Consider the following 22,412-nt stretch of genomic DNA (forward strand, 5'->3'; position numbering starts at 1 on the left):
AATATGACCAAATTCGGAGTGTGGGTTTTATGATAATGATATTATTTAATATCAATTTTAGGGTGTGGAAAAAAGTGGTGAATTTTGGTGGCGCTCTTGCATGTATAGTGTAACGCAATGAAAACCTAAGAAAAGATGGAATAGACAAGAGAAATAGGAGAGGCTGTTTAGCCGATAGATTGTACCGGATTGCATAATTGTGAAGGAATAAAGATGAAGTAAAAGAGAAGAGTTGAGAAAGTACAACGAAAATGCATATAGAAGGTCTAATTTTTATATGGTGAATATATGGAAAGGTAGATATGGTTCATCACTCAGTTATTCCTATCCTTCCTTTTGGTCATTAATAATCATAGTGCATGTTTCTATATACCATTCCTTTACTTTGTTAAATGCGTAAAGATGACGTGTAAAATGCCTTGTCTATATTTCCTTTAATTTCTTCCTCACACTATCTTTATGATCACTACACTGCTCAAGTGAATGAAATTTAGACAGAATGATATGTCACCATGCATAGTGCATTCTACACTATTTACCCCACGGAGAGCCCATGCGTTCCCATCAACCAAGAGAGAGAGAGAGTTGCACATGTTTGGTTGAGTTTATCTCAATTTTAAAAAAAGTAATAATTCTTTTCTAGGGTTTACGAAAGAGAGTTTAAAAGGAAAAATAATTATTTTTTTCATAAATAATGTTGTAGATGAATCAAGATAGGGTAAATTTTGTAAAGTCCAGGTCTAATATGTGTTTTAAATCTTAATCCAATCTATTTATTTAATATAGGTATTTTTAAGGCATAGTTTAATTTTCTTTTTTAAAATTCAATCTAACCTGAAAGCTTATTTAAAAGTACCACAGTTTAAATCTCAAGTATGAAAGAATACCAAGACTTATATTAATCTGTATAATTTTAGAGTGGAACAATTCGAGGTGTACTCAAAGATTAAAAAATTAAATGGCACCAAGACGCTTAATAAAAAGATAAACTTAATAATAAAAAAAGAAAGAATACCAAGACTTCTATTTTGTCATGTGTACGTAGGGAAAGTGATCATTATTTAAGCTAGAGAATCAAATAGGAATTCAATCCCATGTATATTTTACGAGTTCATACTTTTAATACGTACATCTTTATAATGTGGGGGTAAAAAGAGTTGAGTGATGTTTGAGTCCCACGACATTATAGTAGTAGTTTCGAGTTAGAACCCCAATGCGGGATTATGCAAGATATCTAATTGATCACTTGTGATGGGTTCACCAATCCCCACTTAATTTGCATTGCCAAACCTAAAGGGTGAAAAAGAAGCTAGGTTTAAATACGAAACTTATAACATACCACTTAGTCAAAAGCTTTTGTTTTCTCAGTTTTAAATCGTCAATTTTTGCACACTGTTCACATTGCTTTGTACACATTGGGTTTTGTAACTTCGGAAAGTTGTATGAAGTTAAAGGTTCGCTAGTACCTATCTTCTTCATTGGGTTTCTTATGAATTGATTAGTTAATTTAGTATTAGTTATATTAATTAATAGAATCACATATTGTCATGTTCAGCTGCAACAAAACACTCCCTTAACCGGTTTCTTTTTATTCAAAAGCGACAAAAAAAATTAATGTTACCTTCATTCGTTAGGCATTTACTTACTAACTAATGTTACTATTTTTCAAATTTTTTTATAAAACTGTTTCGATTTTAATAGATTTATATGATAATAATTTAAGTATTTAAAATAAATTTATAAATTTATAAGATTTAAGGAAATCAATATAATTTTTTTACATTAGCATCTTCTCATTCTTATTAACTAGATTTTAACTTTAGATCTTTCTATATTAATTATTCTTACATTAGCATCTTCTCATTTTTATTTTTGGATTTGAACAATAGATTTAAAATTATATTGTAGTTTTCTAATTTTTTTTAGTTACTACAATTATTTAATTATAAATCCAATGACATGTTTAAATGTTGTACAATAATAAACATATACTAAAAGGGAGTGATGAGGATAAAAAATATATTTTAAAATCCTAATCTAATATGGCTAACCCCCCTAATTTAGTTTATAAGGTGAACTTGGTATTTCTATTTATGTGAGTGCTATGAATCCATCATGATAGCATAATACAAAAAATATAGACCAACAGAGATTGAGTCTGCGCAGAAGGGACAAATATTTAACAAAGTCACTGTTCAAAGTTTCACTAAAAGTGTTCATATTTAATTATTATCCATCTCTATTTTAAGTAAAAGTGTTTCGTATAAGAAAAATGCATGTAGAAAACAAAAAAATTAATTCTATCAAATATGATATACTTTTTTTATTGGTCATAAGAAGTGTGAGATGCTAAACAAAAAACAAAGTGAAGCTGGCCATGGCAGCCCATTAATTTTTTTGGGCTTCTATCCAATATCGATTGAAATCATTCACTGCATGGACATTTATTTCTTGCACTTCCCATCTTACTTCCTACACCTCCCATTTTATATGTGTAAAAAAAGAATACTACTTTTACCAAGAATCTCCATTCCGAAATGATCATTCCAAAATAATACCCTATTCCCAAATAAGGATAAATGCTCCGAAAACCTATTCCAGAATAGGGTGATACCCCTTGTTCTCATTTTTCCTTTACCTTCATCACAACCTCACTCACCAAAATCAACAACAACCTCACAACCCCCAACGTAATCCCCAACCTTCTAACAATCCCCAAAGCTCAATACTCTGCAGACTGTGAAGGCGTTGGTGAAGGCGCACAAATGTGTTGATGGAGGCATAGTGGTGCAATGGTGTTGGGTGAGGCACAATGGTGGCAGAGGGAGTTGCTATTAGGGAAGGTATTGGAGGGAGGGGAGGAAGGGGGTGATGTTGATGTAGGTTGTCCATGGTGGGGAAGGGAGGTGTTGAAACTTGGTGAGACATAAGCCATTGAGGGCAATTTTGTCCATACAAATAAAATGGGAGGTGCAGGAAGCAAGATGGGAAATAAGGGAAACAAAAGCCCTACATACTTTATCCTTCAAAAACAAAAAAGTTTAATTACAAAATTTACCATCCAACTTTTATTATTTTATAAATTTTACCACTCAAGTTTAAAATTTTTGTACATTTTATCACTATTTATGAAAGATGAATGATTTTGATTTTTAACGTTAATTGTACTTATAATCGATGTAAATAAGTGATATTTTAACCTCATCCTTTACATCGATTATAACTACAATCAATGCACAAAAATATAAAAAAATAACTTTTTATATCATTTTGTTATCAACATGATGGTAAAATACACACAAATTAAAAATTTAGATGATAAAGTTTGCAAAGTGTTGAAAGTTAGATGATAAAATGTGTGGAAAAAAAACTTGAGTGATAAAATCCTTAAAATTATAAAAGTTAAGTGATAAAATTTATAAAAATAAAACTTGAGTAATAAAATTCATAAAATAGTGAAAGTTTGATAATAAAATTTACAATTAAACTAATACCTTAGGATTTTTTGTTGTCGGGGGAGTCAGGACTAACAAAAATAGGCCAAGACTACCAAACATGATGTTAATAAGAATATGACACACAAAAAAAATGTTTGCACTTCTAAAAAATCATCGTCCACTTTGTTTTTTTTAAAGACATTCTACATAGTCTACCTAACAGTGGCTATATATGAACCGATTCTAGAAAATGCGCGGCAATCTCTTTGTAAATATATTGATATGGTTAACATCAGTTATGTTAGGCCTGACGACGACACTTGAAGATACCTGCAACTGCAACATATTTGGCAGAAGAAAAATAGAATTATTGTTGTTGTTTTATATTTGATTCCTTCGCAGATGGAATATCTCCAAGTTGTTTTCTAACTCCTCTTTAGATTTTTCTGCTTGGGTTAGAGGAGCTTCATACTGAATGACCAACTCTTTCAACTTTTTGCATTCATTTCTGGCAGTCGCCAATTTCTCCCTATCTTCTTTTGCGGAGGCTTTGATTTCTTCATAAGCATTGTTAAAAAATCTCAAGGAATGCCTTCATTTCTTCGTGAAGTTCTTCGCTGACAAGGTTTTAAGACTTGCTGAATGCTTCTACAGCCTTGTTAATCTTCGTCTTGTATTCAGGCTTTGAGAGAGAAACTTCAAAACATTCCTCAAAAGCCATTTTTCTGGAGTTCTTAACAGCTTTCTCAAAATCAATGTTGCTGGCAGGTTTGATGGTCCTTGTTTCCTTAGTCGAAACTCCCTTTTCTTGAGTAGGAACATCAGCTGTTGTAGGATCATTTGTTTTTCTCTCATTCCTTTCCCTTTCTTCTTTTTCGAGCTCTTCATTTTGTTCTTTGCCTCTTCCTCTTGGTCATTTTCTGCTTTGTCATCTTCCTTTGCGGAGTTCTCATTTTCCTCGTTCCCTCCTAGAGTCTGATCTGTAGAGTTAACTTCATCCATAGTCATCTCTTTTTCGACATTATGTTTGCCAAGATCAACATTACTTTTTGTTGGAGAGGATCCACTGTGGCTTTGGTCATCATTTTTCTTCTTTTTTTCTCCAGTTTTAGCGGCAGGAGCAGTATCTTTACCAACTTCAGAATCTACAAAATAATCGGGCCATCAAGCATGTAATTACAAGACATTGAAAATATAAAGAAAGATCTTTAAGTTATATTTTTTAGTACCTAATTCGATTCTGTCAAGATGTTCTAGATTGGAACTAACTTCTGGAGTAAGTTCGCTAGTTCCAATATCCTGAAATCAATTTGAATGTTTTATATGGAAATTCTTGATAATAGAATCCAAGAAATGAAGTTGGAAAGCTCGATGTACCTTATTAGCTCCAGTAGGTTCTGATGGCTCATGAGAAGAGGACAATTCTACAACATGAAGGTCCTGCAAGTAAGATAACCAAGATTTTCAAGATATACTATCAGAAGTTTTCGATTTGGTGGTTTGACTAATAGGTACCGCTGAAGTTCGTAAGTGTGAATAACTATTAGTCACTCCAAGCTTAGATTGATTAAGGCAAATATTTCTAGTAAGATCCTAGAAGGGAGTAAGGAAGTTAAGATGAAGGAGGTGGAGAAGATGATTAAACTCTGCAAGAGGGATCATATGAAGCAAGGAGGAAGAAGATTAACAAGGACAAGTTTTGTGTGGGCTTAACCAAGATTGTAAAAAATTTGCCTACTAATAATGGAATATTGGAATAATTTGTAAGCAAACAAAGGTTTCTCAACCAGTAAGACAGGGATCACTTGTGAAGAAATCTTGGAATAGTATGTAGATGCTGCTGGCAGCTGCATGCATAAGGCAGCAGGGTTCCCATAAGCACTGACGTGCCTTTTAAATGTCCAAGGGGTTTGGAGTACCATTCTTTCATATGAGCAACTTCATGTTGGTGATGATGGTTTTGATTTACCAATCACCCGAATAAAATAGAATTGATCAAAGTAATTTCTTACATAAAACTTTTTTATCAGTATTTCTTACATAAAATAAATTACAGAAAGAAAAACTAATAGTAGAAGAAAAAAAAAACAACAAAACCCTCCATGTGCTTCCTCAAATAAAATAAATTACAAAGAAACAACGGTTTAACATTGAGCTTTGTAAATTGGTGCATACGTATACTGTTTTGGTCTGGTCCAGCAAAATAAAAAACTGTTTTGGTTTGTGTTACAATCGCATTTGGAATATATAGGCTATCTTATTGTTTTTACTTTTGTTCAAAATGTGGTTTTATGTGTTCCAAATGAAAAGATGCGCTTTTAGATGCCTTGCTCCTTTTTTTGTTTAGTGGTGTTTGCTGTAGAAAGGTCTCCTGTACCAATGGCGGCAAGAGAATTTGAAATCAGGATTAAAACAAATCTGATTTCAAGTTTTCCTGCAGCCATTGGCTAAGTATCTTTCAGAAAACAACAATGGAGATCCCGCAGAAAACATAGTACTCCACCGACTGTTCTCTTCATTCATTTTCAGTGTGTAGCCATGAAACTGTTTAGCTTTATTGAATTTACATTGTAAATATTGTATTTGTAGAATAATAAAGTGTAAATAATTAATACTAAAAATGTAGTCACTAAATCCTAAAAGTTCACAATTTATTATTTTTCTTGACCACCGTAATAGATTTAAGACTGTAGTATTCTTGATACTAGTATTCAAAGTAGTATATATCTAATGAACCTGGTGCTCCATAATTTTCCATACCATGTCCTGTTTTGTTGAATCTCCCCCTCCAACCTAAAGTTAGTCACAAGAGTGATGGGCTTAAGTATGTGTTGTTTCAATTATTTCTCAAAAGCCATTATAGAATCTCTTCCAGGAAAATTCTGCTCTATAGATGCTATTGAATGAATCTTGTGAACCAAGTGGTTGTGATTGGTTACAACAGTTTTGCAGACGTTGATAAGAAAACAGGTGAGATCAAATAGATAAAGAAGCAATTAATACAAATCCAACATCGATTAAAAAAAAAAAACAAAACATAACTTTAGGATGTCAAATAAACAGGGAGCAAACATTACAATTTATCTGAAAATTACATGCAACATGTTTGTCAAAGTTTAAACTAGACTTCACTGTGAACTTAACTGAAAGGGAAGACACGCAGAAATCTTCAAACACGGCCTACGTGAATCATCTAATTTAGTCTCTTCAGCAAGTCCATACTGATCAGTGATCACAAGGAAAAACATAATTTTCAATTTTAGAATAAAACAAATAGCGCAATACAACAGAAGAATAAGATGAAAATCTGAAATCTGCATTGTGAAATATTCCCAAAAAAATCCGTCTCCCTTCTTATCCACGTTAGGCACTTCAAACACCACTAATATTATCACTAACCACGTCAACTGAAGGAATTTCTTTGAAATAAAAGAAAAAAAATGTGTAAGAAATTCAATTTAGGAAAAAGTAGTTTGAATTCTCACTTGAAACATATAGGGCGATTATTAAGTTTTAATTATTTGATCAATTCAAGCTGTTCTGGGATGTTAGACACGAGAGGCGATAGAAAAAAGAAAGAAATTTGATAAAAACATAGGAGAATATAAACTCGTAAAATCTGTTTTTTATTTGACTTTGTTTGGATGGTTAAAATCCTAAAACTTGTGAAATAACACAAATTTTTCTTTCACTTTTTAAAACTAGTCTGGATATACACATTGATACTGTTTGCAAGAAGATATTAAAAAGTCTCGTGTGGAAAGGAAAGATATTTGTAGAGATACAGATAGCAATAGATGAATAAAAAAAGAGAGATATATACATGAATATACCTCTACAGCAAACACAATATTGACCTTAACTCCTTGGCACAAAAAATATGGGGAATGTGAGCTATTTTTGGCCAATCCTCTCCCTCGTTTCCTTCTCACACCGCTTCCCTAACTCAGGACAACGCTGGATATTCAAATGTTACAGACTGCTAAGGCTTAGGCTTGCTGGAAGACACCTTAACTCAAAACCGCAGTAAATAGGCAACCGATGAAGCAAGGGAAAAAGCAGTCAGGCAAGGATTCCAGGTTTGGAACAGATGTTAAGGTTAACTCCTTCAGAGCAGTCATATGTTGTAAAGCCCCTTGCAAGCCTTCCACCTCTCTGCATCTTTCAATTGATAATTTCTCAAGACAACTTAGGCTCCAAAAGCCTGCCAACACAGTCAACTTATGACAATCCCAAACTTTTAATTTCATAAGAAAGTGCAACCCTTTGAGCCATCACTCGATGTTGTTGCATCTCCAGATAGACAACTCTTGCATAGAATTAAGGTTAATCATTTCAGTTGGGAGTACATCAAGTTTGGAGAGCCTGTGCAAATGTAGTCTCTTTAAAGAAGTAAGGTTTTGCAGCATCCCATCTGGAAAGAATGTTAACTATTCATTATCTTCAATCCACAGGGATTCAAGACTATTAAGTTTATGAATTCAACTTAGTAATTCTTGTTTGCATTTTCCTTCCATACTTCTAAGATCATTGATAGAGGGAAGGCTAGCAAACCCAACAATTCAGGACATTGAGTAATTTCAAGTCTACAGAGGCACAGGAACAAGCTCATGCTCAGAACAGAAGTATGAACCATCTTTCAAATGCCAATTCAGAAATTAAATGGAACCCTCTCATGTTGGGCCAGGGGAAATGCAGAAATGTAACGTTGATAACAGCATAATTCAAGACTCAAATATTTTGAAAATGCAGAAATGATTAAGTTTTCTAGCTGGAGCCTTCTATCTATCCCCTAAACGGTTGCACACCATGCAGGCCAACCAATTAAGGTCATTAATTATGTTGGAATAGTGCCCAAAACCAGTAATGAATCTAAGGAATTGGGGCTGAAAATAGTGTACTAAGTAAAGGAAATGCTGCAAGAGTATTCACATTACAAAATTGATATTAATTACTTACAACGTCAGCAAATTTTAAAATTGGTATTCTATACTTCACCATCAAGAAATGAATTCCCTTTGTGAAAGAAAGGATAGACTACTGTGGCAGTTTTTCCTGGGAAGAAAAAATGATGTCAAACATGCCTTGGGGTATTCTTTGCTTGTCATTGCCTACTGGAATAATTTCTTGCCAAAGGTAAACCAAAAGAAAGATACTATTCTTTCATCATTTTCCCAAGTACAGAATGTTCTTAATTATTGCCTCCATGATTTGTGTGGTTCCAATTTATCAAATTCTTTATTTTTCTACATTATTTTTTCTGTCTGTAGCTCATTAAATTATGAACATAGTAAATAGGATAAAAAATAGTTGATAATTTTACATGCATATAGCACATAAAATAATAAAAAGCCTTTATTTTCTCTCAGTGATAAAAAAAATTCACGAAGCAGCATTTTCTTGTTACGCATGGACATTGTAATGTATATTTTATAATAAATATAGATAAATTCATATTTAATTTTATTTTATGATGTCTAACAAATTCTAATTCTAAAATATAATAATTGAAATTAAAAGTAAGAAACCGATTCAAGAAATTTCAACTCCAAATACAAACATCCATTGAGTGAATGCAAAGTTACATTGAACTCTATATATTAAGAAAAGAATCATGTTAAACTTTTGTCATTTTATTCCGTGTAATGATGAGTGTAATTTGATGCCATAATTGATACTTTTTTAAAACTATATATATTGTGGTTCTTTCATCAGTTATTCATAAACTCACAAAATCTCTTAACACACTGTCCCGCAATCTTGTTACAGAAATATATTGTTTCTTTTCATCAGTTTCTCATAAATTCTCAAAACCTTCCACCACCCTGTCCCCCAATCTTATTGCAAAAATATATTGTTTCTTTCATCAGTTTCCATAAAGTCACAAAATCTCCCACCACTCCATCCCTTAATCTCGTTGCAAAATATATATCCTTTCTTTCACCAGTTTTTCATATAGTCCCAAAAATCTGCCACCAATTGTGTCCTTAAATCTTATTGCAAAAGTATATTTATTTCTGTCATTAGTTTCTCGTAGTCACAAAATCTCCCATCCATCACTCACTTTGTTCCTCAATCTTACTGTAAAGAATGTCTATTCGTACAAATCCCATGAAAGCAGTGCCTACACTGTTGAAGCGGCTGAGCACCATAGAAGGACAAGCGAATTTGGACGATTTGAAGCCCGAGTTGATGAACATAAAAGACGTATTTTTGTTAGTGAAGCAAAACAAAGAAGAACTCCTTGACACATTAGCGGCCGTGGATGGCTATCTTCGCAACTCCAACATGCGTAAGTTGATGGAAGAGAAAGAAGACATTTGCAGGAGACTAAGGACTTCATTTCAAAAGTTGCTTCCAGCTGATGCTGCTGCTGTTCCAAGTGGCGATACAGAAGCTGTGCACTCATCATCAATCAAACCATTTCAATATGGGAGGAAGAGGAAAGAAGTCATGAACAGAGTACACTCTTTTAGCCAACTTCAGGACATTGAAAAGTTCAAGGTACATTCCCATAACCTTGATCATCTTCATAAAAAACGCGGCTTATTGTCTCTCTTGCTTTTTCCTGAAAAAACTGTCATAAAGAAAAGGGATATAATTACATGGTGGATGGGACTGGGTGACATTCTGGGAGAAGGAGATGGTGAGGATGTGTTTGTTGAGCTTTTGCATTGTAACCTAATTGTACCACACCATCAAGGAAATTGCCCCCATGTGAATAAATTTCAAGTTAATCCATGGGTCCGTAAAAACTTGATGCCATTGTTACAAAAAGATAAAAAACAACTTTTTGGAATTTATTCACAAATAAAAACCTCATCATCTCATCACAATGATACTTTGTATGGAAGTTTAACACTCGACAAACGAGAAGTTAAACTATGTGATGAGTTTGGTTTTAAGTCTAACCATTGGAAAGCTGTTTTTAATGTTAATGCGAGTTATCTTAAATTTGGACTCCAATGGATGGCCAAAATGAAGTATTTGGAGGTGCTTCATCTTGGCCGTTGGCCGCAACATTCAGCTTCACATCATATTGAAGTGGAGAATGAAGAATTCCTGAAGGAGTTGGAGGGTCAGAAGTGTTTGAAGTATCTTAGCCTTCGTGGGATATCAAGAATATCTGAGCTACCACCCTCCATTTTTCAACTTGAGAGCCTAGAAACCCTAGATCTCAAGGCCTGTCACAATCTAGAAACACTACCTAATGATATTGCATCGCTGAGAAATCTCAGACGTTTGGATTTATCTCAATGTTACTTGTTGGATAGGATGCCAAAGGGTATTGAGAAGCTGACAGAGCTTCGGGTACTTAAGGGATTTGTAATAGGTAGTTCTAGCAAGAATCCTTCCACAATATCAGATCTTGCAAATTTGAAAAAACTAGAGCAACTCAGCATACATATAGGAAGTGGGGCAGTGATTCAAGATGGGGAGTTTGAAAGCTTAAAAGAGTTGTCAGCTCTTGAGCATCTCAAAATATCATGGGGTGTGTCTGACATAAGGTATAGTGATATGCAAATCATTTTGCCTTCAAATTTGGAAAAGTTGCATCTTGAAGGCTTTCCTGGAGAAAATATTCCAGAATGGTTGAAACCTGACAAGCTACCCTTCTTGTTGAAAGAGCTAAATATAACGGGAGGGAAACTAAAAAGCATGGATCATGGAGAAATTTATGACAAGGACCGGTACCCCTGGTTGAAGATCATACGTCTCAAGTACCTAAAGCATTTGAATGTTCACCTTACAAATTTGCGAGAGATGTTTCCTTCGTTATGGTATGTTGACATAAAACATGTTCCAAACTCCCCATCCTGGGAAGGGAGCATTGAATGAAGAGAGCTGAAAGTGCATCCATGTTATACTGCTATTTGCACAATTGTACAAAAGAAAAGAAAAGAAAAGAAAAGAAAAGCTATTTACAAAATTGTATATACATGTTTTTATATATTAAAATTTAGAGTGTGCCTAGGTTTTAGAGTGAAGACAAATTGGACCTATGTTTTTAATGTATGACACTATCTACACCTATGTTTCATATAAATCGCCACCCTCACATATTATCAACATTCATCATTGATATCAAATGAACAAAATCATACGGCTGTAAAAAAAGTGTGATAACAATCTCCAATTATCATGCAATTTCTTTCAATTCATAGTGATTGAATTATACTATATATCCTTGAATCTTAACCAAATTATAATAAAGACAATAATGTAATACAATCATTTTGATTATGAAGTGATCAGTATCCAAACCTTTTCATTATATTATATACTCCCTCTGGTCCTTTTTCTTAAACTAATTAACTAGCTAATTCACAAAGATTGGGAATTTACATCGGTTCTAGGACCACTTCATCTCACCGATGTAGAATGGGGGAATTTTCTATATTGGACATTGAACTGTAAAAGAACACTTTCTTCACCGGTTACTGTTATAACTCATATAGTAAATAGAACCTTTCTACATTGATTATAATTTTAACAGATATAGAATGTCACTTTCAACATTGATAATACATTTAGACGATGCAGAATGCCATATTTACATCGATTAAAAGCTTTAACCAATGTAAAAGCCTAATTGAACTTTCACATATCCAACTCTAGTGGATACAGTAAATTATTCACAAAAAAATAGCGTGTTCCCTTTCAAAGACAGTCTTGGCATGATAGTAGGAAAAGGAAGACAATCCCAAAAGTTTATCATAACAACTAGAGAATTCATATCGAACCAAAATCAATCCACAACACATAAGAAGTGTAACAGGGAACAATTTGCAACACACAAAAGCTTTCACGGAATAACAAAATCAAATGTAAATTTAAAGGGTACCATATGAGTGCTTAAACTTCCTCCCCGCACGTACCTTCTTTTCCCCGCACAAACCATCTATGGAGAAAAGATCATAGTAAACACAAAAGGCTAAGACAACAGTGGTGTCAATTGATTCACAGAAGACGGTGATTCGCGAAGGTTGCAGAGTTAGGGAGAACCTGGAAGAAGACGATTAAGTGGGTTTGAAGGGCACACAGGTTTCTCATGAAGTTTAAATATCCTTTTATACCAGTTCTGATATAAACCAATGCAAAAGAAGCTTATTTTGCATCAGTTCTAATATGAACTGATGTAAAAAAAGTTGTGCTAAATTGCAAAAAAAGTCGTAGCTTATTTTTAGCATCTGTTCTGATAGCCAACGTGAAAGTTTATTTGTTTAAAATTTATAAGTTATTCTATTTTTTTTAATATTTCAATTTATCAAGAAAAAGAGACTCTAACTGATTTAAAATTTGATTAAAAAATAAATAAAATCTGACTAATAATTATTTTTATCAACGATCAAATTCAAATAATCAGTTTCAACATCTTAACTTGGTTTTATATGTTCCTTTTAATAATTGGACTTATTCTTATATTCATTTTTCAAATATTTTTATTAGCTTCAAAACTTTTAATCTCTATGTAATGTTCCCAAAATGATTTCATACAAGTCAAAGGGTTTTTTTTTTTTTACATAATACAAGGCAAAGTTAATCTCCAAAAGATCTTAAGACATTAATTAATGGTATTTTGTGAAAAAATAATTAATGCAAAAGACTATTTATTTGATTATTATAAAAAGACCAATTACAATCTCTAATTTGAATCTTATAAAAATATCAGATCAAGTATATTACATATGAACCTGCGTGATGCGCGCGGGTAATTAAATAAGTGGACTAATTACCTTTTTGTTTGATTAAAAGTATGTTGAAACATATTATATTATCACTTAAGACCTTGGCTGTTCTATTCCAACTCGTGGAAATCTTCAAAAATGGGCTGTGAAGGCACGGTATTCGACATGTGCCTGACTTATGTGTAGCAATAAGGGGAATGTGAATCCTCAAGTAATATATAATTGCAATTGGGACTAGCAGTTTTTCATACTCAGTTTGATGTGAGAATTGACTGAATCTAATAATTTATCTATTTTGAATTTGTCCACTTGTTTACAACTGTACACTCTGCAATTAAAGCAAACAGGATACATGTACACATTGTATTTCTTACTACTGTCTGTCTACACAGTACTCTCTGTAATGGCAAACTATTAAGTTTATTAAAATAATGATAATGATAACAGCGATCAATGTATTTTCTCAATGCCATATTACAAAAGTATTTCATGGATGAATGCTTGATAGTATTGAATGTAAAGTACATCGTAAATGTCATGCATGGTGTGAGCTTAATCTTGCTCGTGTTTTGAAAGCTCTTTATACACAGTAAGTTCGTCTTGTGTGATATGCTTAATTAAAGTGCGTAACTTTATTTTAACGAGAAAAAGTTTGATTCATTTTATCTCTATTTCTTCTCCTATAAAAGGTTACATAAAAGTTTATCATAATTAAGTCAATATATTTTTATGATCAACAAACCTCTTAAACATTTCCTTCAAATGTTTAATATGCTTTGAAGATAAAATCTATGTCAATAACTAAAATTCTCACCTATTAAAGGGTGTCAATTGAATATATTCAATAGAAGATGGGTCTTGACATTTCAATCAAACTAAAATGATCTAGGGTCATGATTTCAGATTTATCTTTGCAATCCCCCGATCTTCAATTTCAATCAAACCTCAATTATTTAATCATTACTAATCTTTCCTCTTTTAAATGATAAACAAAATTGATTCATGTTTTGAAAATCTTCTTCTATCTAATGTTAGATTTCATCTTAAAATGGTGCGCTCTGATACCATGTTAGATTTCATCTTAAAACCAATTGGCATTAAGTGAAGTTGCCCAACAGATATATAAGCCACACTCGAAGGATTGAGGCAGCCGATGTGGGACTTGGATATTTCCCAATATCTAATGTATTTCTTTATTGTTCATTAGATCTTGAATTAGAAAAAAGATTAAGCACAAAAGGTTAATTAAAAATGTTAATCATATTATAAATATCAAAGATAAGATGGTTCATACAAATCCTATGAATCCTATTATTGCATAAGTCAATCTATTAACAGCTTTTTATCATAACAATTAATTGATCGGTCCAACATTCAATAAAGAACAATGCAATAACATATATAATTGATAAACAATTGGGAATTTTATTTCAATAGAAGGGATAGGATTCATAAATAAGTCCTACATCACAATTCACAACTCTAGCATATAAGAGTTTAGCTAACCATGGATATTGGAAAGCATAAACAACATAAAGAAAATAATAGATACATTAGGGAAATAAATCATTACAATAATTACCGGTAGTCTCCTCAAGAATTCCCAAATACTCAAAATAAAAGATTGAATTTGTAATTTTTTTTTAAAAAAGGTCATTTACAAATAAAATCTAAGTTATTTATAGGCTAATGGACCTTTTCAGTGAGTAAGCACGGCCCATTCTTAAAGTTCAGAGTGTTGGCCATTATGCATGCCCCACGCAAGGGTAGTGCTTCCGTGCCTGGAGCTAATTTCAACCTTTTTTGCGTTCTTTTTCCATTCCTTTGGGGGTTCACAAGGCCAGCACCAATTTAGCCTGAATTAAACTGAAACAATCAATTAAAGTGTCATGATCATCAAAATATGGTGTAAGAAATCCCATGAAAATTAAGACCAAAATGGGGTTGATCACCTAACATTTATTTGACTTTGTTTGGATGTGTAAGATCTTAAAATGTTGTGAAAATAAAAAATGTAACTCTTTAAAGTTTTAACACTCAAACTAGGCTGGATAGACAAATTGATACAGTTTGCAACAAGATATTAAAGTATGACATGAAAGGGGGAACGTTATTTGTAAATATATATATAGGAACGACTGTAATCGGGAAAAAAATTATATTTATATATACACAAAAAAGGAAAAATTAGGGACTAAATATAACTGTTAACAGAGAAAAAGTACACAGGCCAACAAGACTCAATATTTGTTTAAGGACTAAAAGTAAAATTTACAAATCACTAAAGACATAACAATTTTTTTTTTAATTAGATCAAATTGGCTCCCTCTTCAGTTTACCAATTTAACATGGTTAACTTTAGTTGATGTAACAAACGTTTACCAAATTCACCAAGTTAATGTGGTAAATTGGCTATGACTATTAAACTCAGTTTAATAGAAACATTTTAAAAGGACCAATAAAACTTAGTAAACTTGAAAAATTAAACTGAAACTAAAAAAATAGCATTATGAGGTAAAAAGAGAATATTTAAACCTTTTATAAGATAACCGTTGACTCTAATTTCTGGAAAGTGAGCTACTTTTGACGAGTCATGTCTTGTTTCCATCTCTAAGTCAGGGCAACCCCAAATCCTCAGCGTTTTTAGAGTTTGAAGGCGTAGGCTGGTTGGAAGTCTCCTCAACTTGGAACAGAAAGCAATAGCCAATTCGCGAAGCAAGGGAAGGTCTCCAAGACAATCAGGCAAGGATTCTAGGTTTCTAAGATAGTATAAGGATAACGAGTGCAGGACAGTCATATGTTGTAAAGCCTCATCCAAAGCTTTTACATCTCTGCATCCTTCAATCCTTAAATACATGAGAGAAGGACTAAATATCCATTGTGGAAAATAATCACCTTTATATCCTCCCACCCACAAACTCTGAAGTTGTTGGGTGTCAGGGCAAAGCCCTTCAAGAATCTCCTTAACATTTTCTTGTATTTCCCACTCTTCATCATATTTGTCCCATGACAATTTCAACTTATTCAGTGGTTTAATTGACATATTGGCTTCTTTGACATCCTTTACACTTTTCACTTTCCCCAAATGCTTGATCTCAAGATCTCCTTTAAGCTTCAATGCTCCCAATTCTGCCAAAAAGAACCCTTTTTCCTTGCTAACAAAGTACTTAGTTAAACTCCTTAGGGAAGTTAACTTGCCAATCTGAGGAGGCAAGCTTAATAGTTTGTAGCAATCCTTCAAAGATAACTGTTGTAGATATTTTAAGAGTATCAAACTGTTTGGCAATATTTTGAGATTGCGACAGTTGTCTAATTTCAATATCTGTAAATTCCACAATTTACATAGTGATTCTGGAAGAGTTTCAAACTCACCCCCAGAAAGATTCAAGTACCTTAGATGTTTTAAATCGCCAATTGAAGATGACAATTCTTCCCTTTGTCCTAAGTGAAGCATCCGCAAAGAAGAACATTTCAATACATCAGGAGAAAGTGCACCACCATGTTGATGTGGCAATAGATAAGTCCTCAAAGATTCCACTTGATGCAAGTGGATTGAATCAGACCTTGACCTATGATTTGAAAGATGGTGAATTTTTTCGATCAAAACAGTTCCACCATTGTCATCTGTGATGCAACTAACATCTTCTGTGACAGATTGTGCAAGATCATGAACAAGACCATGCAACTTGAAACTTGTAACTTTGCCAAATTCATCTTTCTTAATATCCTGAAAAAATGATCTCCAATATAGTTCATTCCATATACCATCACCAACATCTTCGAAATCTAATCTTTCATTGGATGAAATGAGCCCATTAGCCATCCATAGTTCAACTAATTGTTGCTTCCATATTTGTTCGTGTTTGGGAAATATTGCACAATAAGCAAAACACTGTCTGAGTCTAATTGGTAAATTCAAGTAACTCAATCTCAGGGAAGCCATTATGGAGTTTCCATTGTGTGATAACTCCAAAAGGTTTCTTTCCTTAACATTGAGCCACTCATTTTTCTTTCTTTCGAAGCGTAAAAGACTTCCTAGTTCTTTTGCAGCAAGAGGTAGTCCCCCACACTTCTTTACTATCTCCTTCCCTATGTCCTCAAGTTCTACATGTTCTACCTCATTTGGTCCAAAGGCTTGGTGCTTAAACAATTCCCAACAATCATTGTCAGATAACAAAGATAATTCATGGGGAATCTTTATTGTTCCCATGATTTCTGCAACCTTTGATAGACGGGTAGTCACCAAGATGGAAGCGCCCGGTGCCCCACAAGCCAATAAAGATTTCAACTTTTGCCAATTCTCTTGCTTATCATCCCACACATCATCCAAAACAAGCAAATATCTTTTCCTTTGAAGCAGATCTTGAAGTCCTCTTTGTTGTGGCTCTAGATCCATATCCTCACGGGCACGCCCAGTTGCTTCTTCGATGATAACTTTTGTCATTCTCCTCAAGCTGAAATCTTCTGAAACACATACCCAAATTCTTAACTCAAAGTGATGGACTACCTTCTCATGATTGAAGATGAGTTGGGCAAGTGTTGTCTTTCCAAGCCCCCCTAGACCAACAATTGGATAGACAGATAAATCCTCATAATGAGAAGCATCATCAACCAAAAATTCTATAATTTTATCCTTATCTTCTTCTCTTCCATAGATGTGTGGTTCAGTGATGACTGAACTGGTTTTTCTCCACTCAATGACTCCACTTCTCTCACGAACCATCTCAGTCAAATTAAACTCAGTCCTTTCATTAGCAATTTTTTCTAATTTTTCTCTTATCATTTTCATGTTCTTAGCAATTTTGTAATGGAAAACAACATGCTTTGGATGAAAAGAGGACAAGTAAGAGTTCTGTACCTTGTCTGATGGACCACACTCGTCCAAGATGTCATCCAGGATACGAGCTGCATCTTTTAGCTTTCCCAGCCAATGTTTAATATCTCTGTTTGAGAATTTTTTCTCCTCAGCATCTTCAAGCGTAGCCTTGATTGAAGTGAGCAAGTTGGCAATCCTTTTAATGTCTTGATCGAAACCCAAAAATAGTCCCAGCTCCTTTTGAATGAGTGAGTTCAATTTCTCAAGCACAATTTCAACGACAGCCTCAGCCATATTGTAACTTTGCTAGATGAAAATGGAAAAGGGATTGTATGAAGTAACTAGGAAAGCTTTATGTGGGCTTAACATGTGAAAAAGTTGCCTTCTAATGGAAATATTGGAATAATTTGTAAGCAAGCAAAGGTTTCTCAACCAGTAAGGCAGGGATCACTTATGAAGCAATCTTGGAATAGTTTGTAGATGCGGAGGCAGCTGCATGCACAAGGAAGCAGGGTTCCCATAAGCACTGGCGTGCCATTTAAATATCCAATGGATTTGGAGTACCATTCTTATGTGAGAAACTTCATGTTGGTGATGATGGTTTTGATTTACCAGTCACCCAAATAAAAAACAAATAAATTGATCAATGTAATTTCTTATATAAAATAAATTACAGAAAGAAAAACTAATAATAGAAGAAAAAATAAAGAACGGAAAATTTTCCATCTCAAGTAAAATAAATTACAAATAAAAAAGAGTGGTTTAACAATGAGCTTAGTACTGTAAATTGGTACATACATATACTGTTTTGGCCTGTTTTACAATCACATTTTGAATATATTAGCTGGCTTTCTGTTTTTACGTATGTTCAAGCTTCAAAATGTGGTTTTAGATTTTACCAAAAGGAAAGATGCACTTTTAGATGCCTTGTTCTTTTTATTGTTTAGTGATGCTTGGTGTAGAAAGTTCTCTTGTACCGATGGCTGCAGGAGAGATTGAAATCAGTGTTAAAACGTATGTATTAGGTCATTTAGGTGTGTGTTCTTTTCTTTCGGTTTGAGGTTGCTGAGAATCTCTGTTGGTGTCAGGATTGGGCAAATCAACCCTGCAAACTGAAGCAGTAATTGAACATGAGTTTCTTACGCCAAGTGCTCAATTTATTAATTTTCTTGATCACGATACATAATAGATTGATGAACTCAACTGATTCATTCTGATAATTGTTACTAGTATCTTTTTTGGAGATCACACTTTTGCTTTCACCTTTGTTACAGTAATTGCATGCAACAAAGCCCCCGCCCCCCCCCCCCAAAAAAAAATAAAAAATCCATGCAACAAACCCAACTAAATGCTTTACTAAATATTAAATAAAGCCAAAACTATAAATATAGTATTAAAAAAAAGCCACATGATTCATGTATATAGAACAAGATGAACTGAAAGTGAGGATATTTAGTACTCAAGTCAAAGTTGTATATGCCTAATGAATCTGGTGCTGCATAATTTTCCATCCCATGTCTTCTTTTGTTGAATCTCTCCCTCCAACCTAAAGCTAGTCACAAGAGTAAGGGGCTTAAGTATATGTGTTGTGTCAATAATTTTCTCAAAAAACAGTATATAGAATCTCTCCGAGGCAAATTCTGTCTTTTTTTTCTTATATATTGCCCTTTAGGTTGAACCTCTTTTGTTTTTGGCATGATAGCCTATTAACATTTCGAAAATGATGACTGTAGGTTGGGTTACAGTTAAGCTCTTGTATGATGTTATTTGAGATATCTTTTGATCACTTCCCTGTAGATTCTGTTTTGAAACTTCAATTACCTCATGTCTGTCTTATGATTATGGTGAATGTGCCTGTTAAACATGGCTGCATTGCAAGTTTGTTTGCCTAATTTAGGATATATTTTAAGCATCTTTTTTTAATAAAAATTTATTGGCACAGCAGTATATGTGATAAATCCTATGAGTGATTCTTCAAAATAATGATCACTGTCATAGAATTAAGAAACGTATAGGCAGCAGTTCATCTTAACATCAACCCATTACTAAGCAATGACCAAATAATTCTTGGATAGAAGCTCAACTGCTCAAGCATAAAGATAAGAAAGAACAACTTTTTATAATTGATGAATTTCATCTCAGACTAGTATCATAAGTTCCATGAGAAGAGATACATATCACTAGTTATAAAAAAAAAAAAGAGAACAATAATCACTATTTTTAAAATATAGGGACTAAGACCGATTTTGACAAAAAAATTGAGAGACCTAAAAGCACATTTTATCATCCTCTGTTCCTCTCTCTCTGCATGAAACCCCTTTTTAGATACAACTTTGTTTGGATAAACTTTTAAATAAGTACTTATAAAAGAAGAAATAAGAAGATAACATAAAACAAGTTTCTCCCATAAGTTAAATTTAGCATGCGCATAAATTAATTTGTAAAAGTTCTCTTATTTAATTTTAAGTTAATTTTAACTTATTTGTTAAATCTGGTCCAAAGGGAGAGAAGCAATCATTCTTTCACAATCCCAGATAGCAAATTGCTCCTTCAATTTTGTTATGCCAAGCTCCACAATGGCGAAGGTGGTGTACCTATAAATACTCCAAAGCTCAAGTCAGTACATGACAAACTTTTTTATGTAACAAAATGTATTACTATACAATTCCTTTTTCCCCTTAACATTTCCTTCCCTTCTCAAATGGGCCTCTAAATTTAGTATTTAAATTTTTTCCTACAGAGGTAATTACTTTCTTCACCTTCTTTTTTCTTCCTACACCTCCGAAAGTAATTGCAAGGGAAGAAAATGTGCTAGGGTTGAGGGGTATTTTAGTTCATTTGAGTCTTATTGGAGGAGTAGGAAGCCAAAAAGGAGACGTAGAAAGTAATTCCCCAATCAAGATGGAATTTGTCGATTTAGTTCAAACTTCTCTTCTTTTTTTTGGTAAAATATATCTTTTTGCCAAAGATTTTCATCTTAGGTTTAAAAATTGGAACCTTACCCAAGCCCAAATTAGTATATGGTTTCAACTATGATAATTCATGTTAACATTGAAAGTTGCTGCAAAGCACAAAATATATTATACAACAAAAGTATGATTCTATTATGCAATGCACAAAAGAATTGCACTTTCATTGCACATTTTTTTTTGCACCCCCACTAGTGCAAAATAAGTGTGTTACACCTATGTAAAGTGGTTGTAAAAATATTGTACAACAAAATCATAATTTTATTGTGCAAGTGGGAGTGCAAAAAAAAAATGCAACGAAAGTGTAATTTTATTGTGCATTATACATAAACTGAAAAACAATGGAATCACAATTCCATTGTGAGGAGAATTTGTAGCACATCAAAATCATGATTCCATTGGATTACGAGAAAATAAAAAAAAATAGAATCATGATTTTGTAATGTTGACAAACACAAAAAAAAATACCATGAACTAGGAGGGCTTCATGAGGCAAGGAGGAAAGAGATGAGAAAAGGAGAAAAGAAGGAATGGAGAAAGGAGAAGAGGAAAGGAAGGAAGAAAGGATGGTGGGGAAGGATGGGTGCCAATAATTATAGGAAGGAGAAAGAGTATTTTGGTCTTTTCCTTATGCTAGTACGAGCCAATAGCAAATATGGAAGAATCAATATCAACTACGTTAACATTTTACCCAAGCCCAAACAATATAACACGAAAACTATTGATAGTAAGCAGTGCCAAAATATTCTTAGAAAGGTAAAATATTCAACTCAATTAGTTTGTGGTGTTTTTTTTATAGATAAAAATTAATTATTAGTATTGTTAGTTTTTATTAATCAAGAAATTTGAACCTTCAACTTTTTCTCTCTTTCTTTCTCTCTTCATCATTAACCCAACCTTGTATCTTCTATTAGTTTTGTAGTGTATGAATTGTCAGTTAACAAATTCATTTTATTACCGTGCACTATCTTCTTTTCTCATTTCCTTCGTCCATTTTCATCTCTATTATGAGGGTACTCTTACTTTGGAGTCAAAAATGGGTTTATTTACTTCAAAGAGTCCAATTTGCAATGACAAGAAATAAAAGAGTAATGTAAAAGAAATAATTCATAGTCTTAAATATTTTTCCAATAGAAAGACAACATTGACCCAATTTTAAAAAGATAAATTATTAAAATAAATCTTTAAAAAATGAAAACAAATTTTAGTAAAAAAAATAAAAAACTAAAAATATATTTTAGCCTAAAAAATACTAATAACGAAAATTTGTATTTCAACAGAAATATTAGACTACGTTAAACAATTAATTTTTTTTTACATAATTCTAATGTCTTTAAATAAATTGAAAAAGAAACATATATACGCATCTTTACCTGCACGGCAAAATATTAATCTAGTTATATATAGTGTTATACTTTGATTTCTAGAAGTAATAAATAATAAATGAATTCACAATTTCACATTCTCCTTTTGTTTTTGGTAACACGTCTTTCCTCTTTGG

The 22,412-nt window shown here is 33.0% G+C and overlaps 3 protein-coding genes and 1 long non-coding RNA gene across 5 annotated transcripts; 1 reads left to right on the top strand and 3 right to left on the bottom strand.

The window, feature by feature from the left end:
- Positions 1–3,573: 3,573 nt before the first annotated feature.
- Positions 3,574–7,558, bottom strand: LOC114369512. The gene is made up of 5 exons (XM_028326750.1): positions 7,460–7,558; positions 7,271–7,378; positions 4,815–4,877; positions 4,667–4,736; positions 3,574–4,582 (listed from the first exon to the last, which is right to left on the bottom strand). Exons 1-5 carry the CDS (start codon positions 7,556–7,558, stop codon positions 4,086–4,088), a joined length of 837 nt encoding a protein of 278 aa, XP_028182551.1. The 3' UTR covers positions 3,574–4,085.
- Positions 7,559–9,132: 1,574 nt separating this feature from the next.
- Positions 9,133–11,554, top strand: LOC114379839 (disease resistance RPP13-like protein 4). The gene has a single exon (XM_028338623.1). The coding sequence runs from the start codon at positions 9,528–9,530 to the stop codon at positions 11,274–11,276; it is 1,749 nt and encodes a 582-aa protein (XP_028194424.1). The 5' UTR covers positions 9,133–9,527; the 3' UTR covers positions 11,277–11,554.
- A 2,967-nt stretch (positions 11,555–14,521) lies between these two features.
- On the bottom strand, positions 14,522–18,623 carry LOC114379828 (putative disease resistance protein RGA3). Of its 2 annotated transcripts, none has more exons than XM_028338611.1 (2): positions 15,662–18,623; positions 14,522–14,982 (listed from the first exon to the last, which is right to left on the bottom strand). In XM_028338611.1, exons 1-2 carry the CDS (start codon positions 18,234–18,236, stop codon positions 14,978–14,980), a joined length of 2,580 nt encoding a protein of 859 aa, XP_028194412.1. In that variant the 5' UTR covers positions 18,237–18,623; the 3' UTR covers positions 14,522–14,977. The 2 variants fall into 2 exon arrangements, with proteins under 2 accessions (XP_028194412.1, XP_028194401.1); XM_028338600.1 differs by having other exon boundaries at positions 14,522–14,992; positions 15,662–18,622.
- Positions 18,624–20,038: 1,415 nt separating this feature from the next.
- LOC114379848 lies at positions 20,039–21,468 on the bottom strand. Its single transcript, XR_003659616.1, has 2 exons — positions 21,380–21,468; positions 20,039–20,536 (listed from the first exon to the last, which is right to left on the bottom strand). It is a non-coding gene; the product is annotated as an uncharacterized LOC114379848 (long non-coding RNA).
- Between the last annotated feature and the right edge of the window lie 944 nt (positions 21,469–22,412).

Source organism: Glycine soja, chromosome 2 (assembly GCF_004193775.1).
Source record: "Glycine soja cultivar W05 chromosome 2, ASM419377v2, whole genome shotgun sequence".
NCBI lineage: Eukaryota > Viridiplantae > Streptophyta > Magnoliopsida > Fabales > Fabaceae > Glycine > Glycine soja.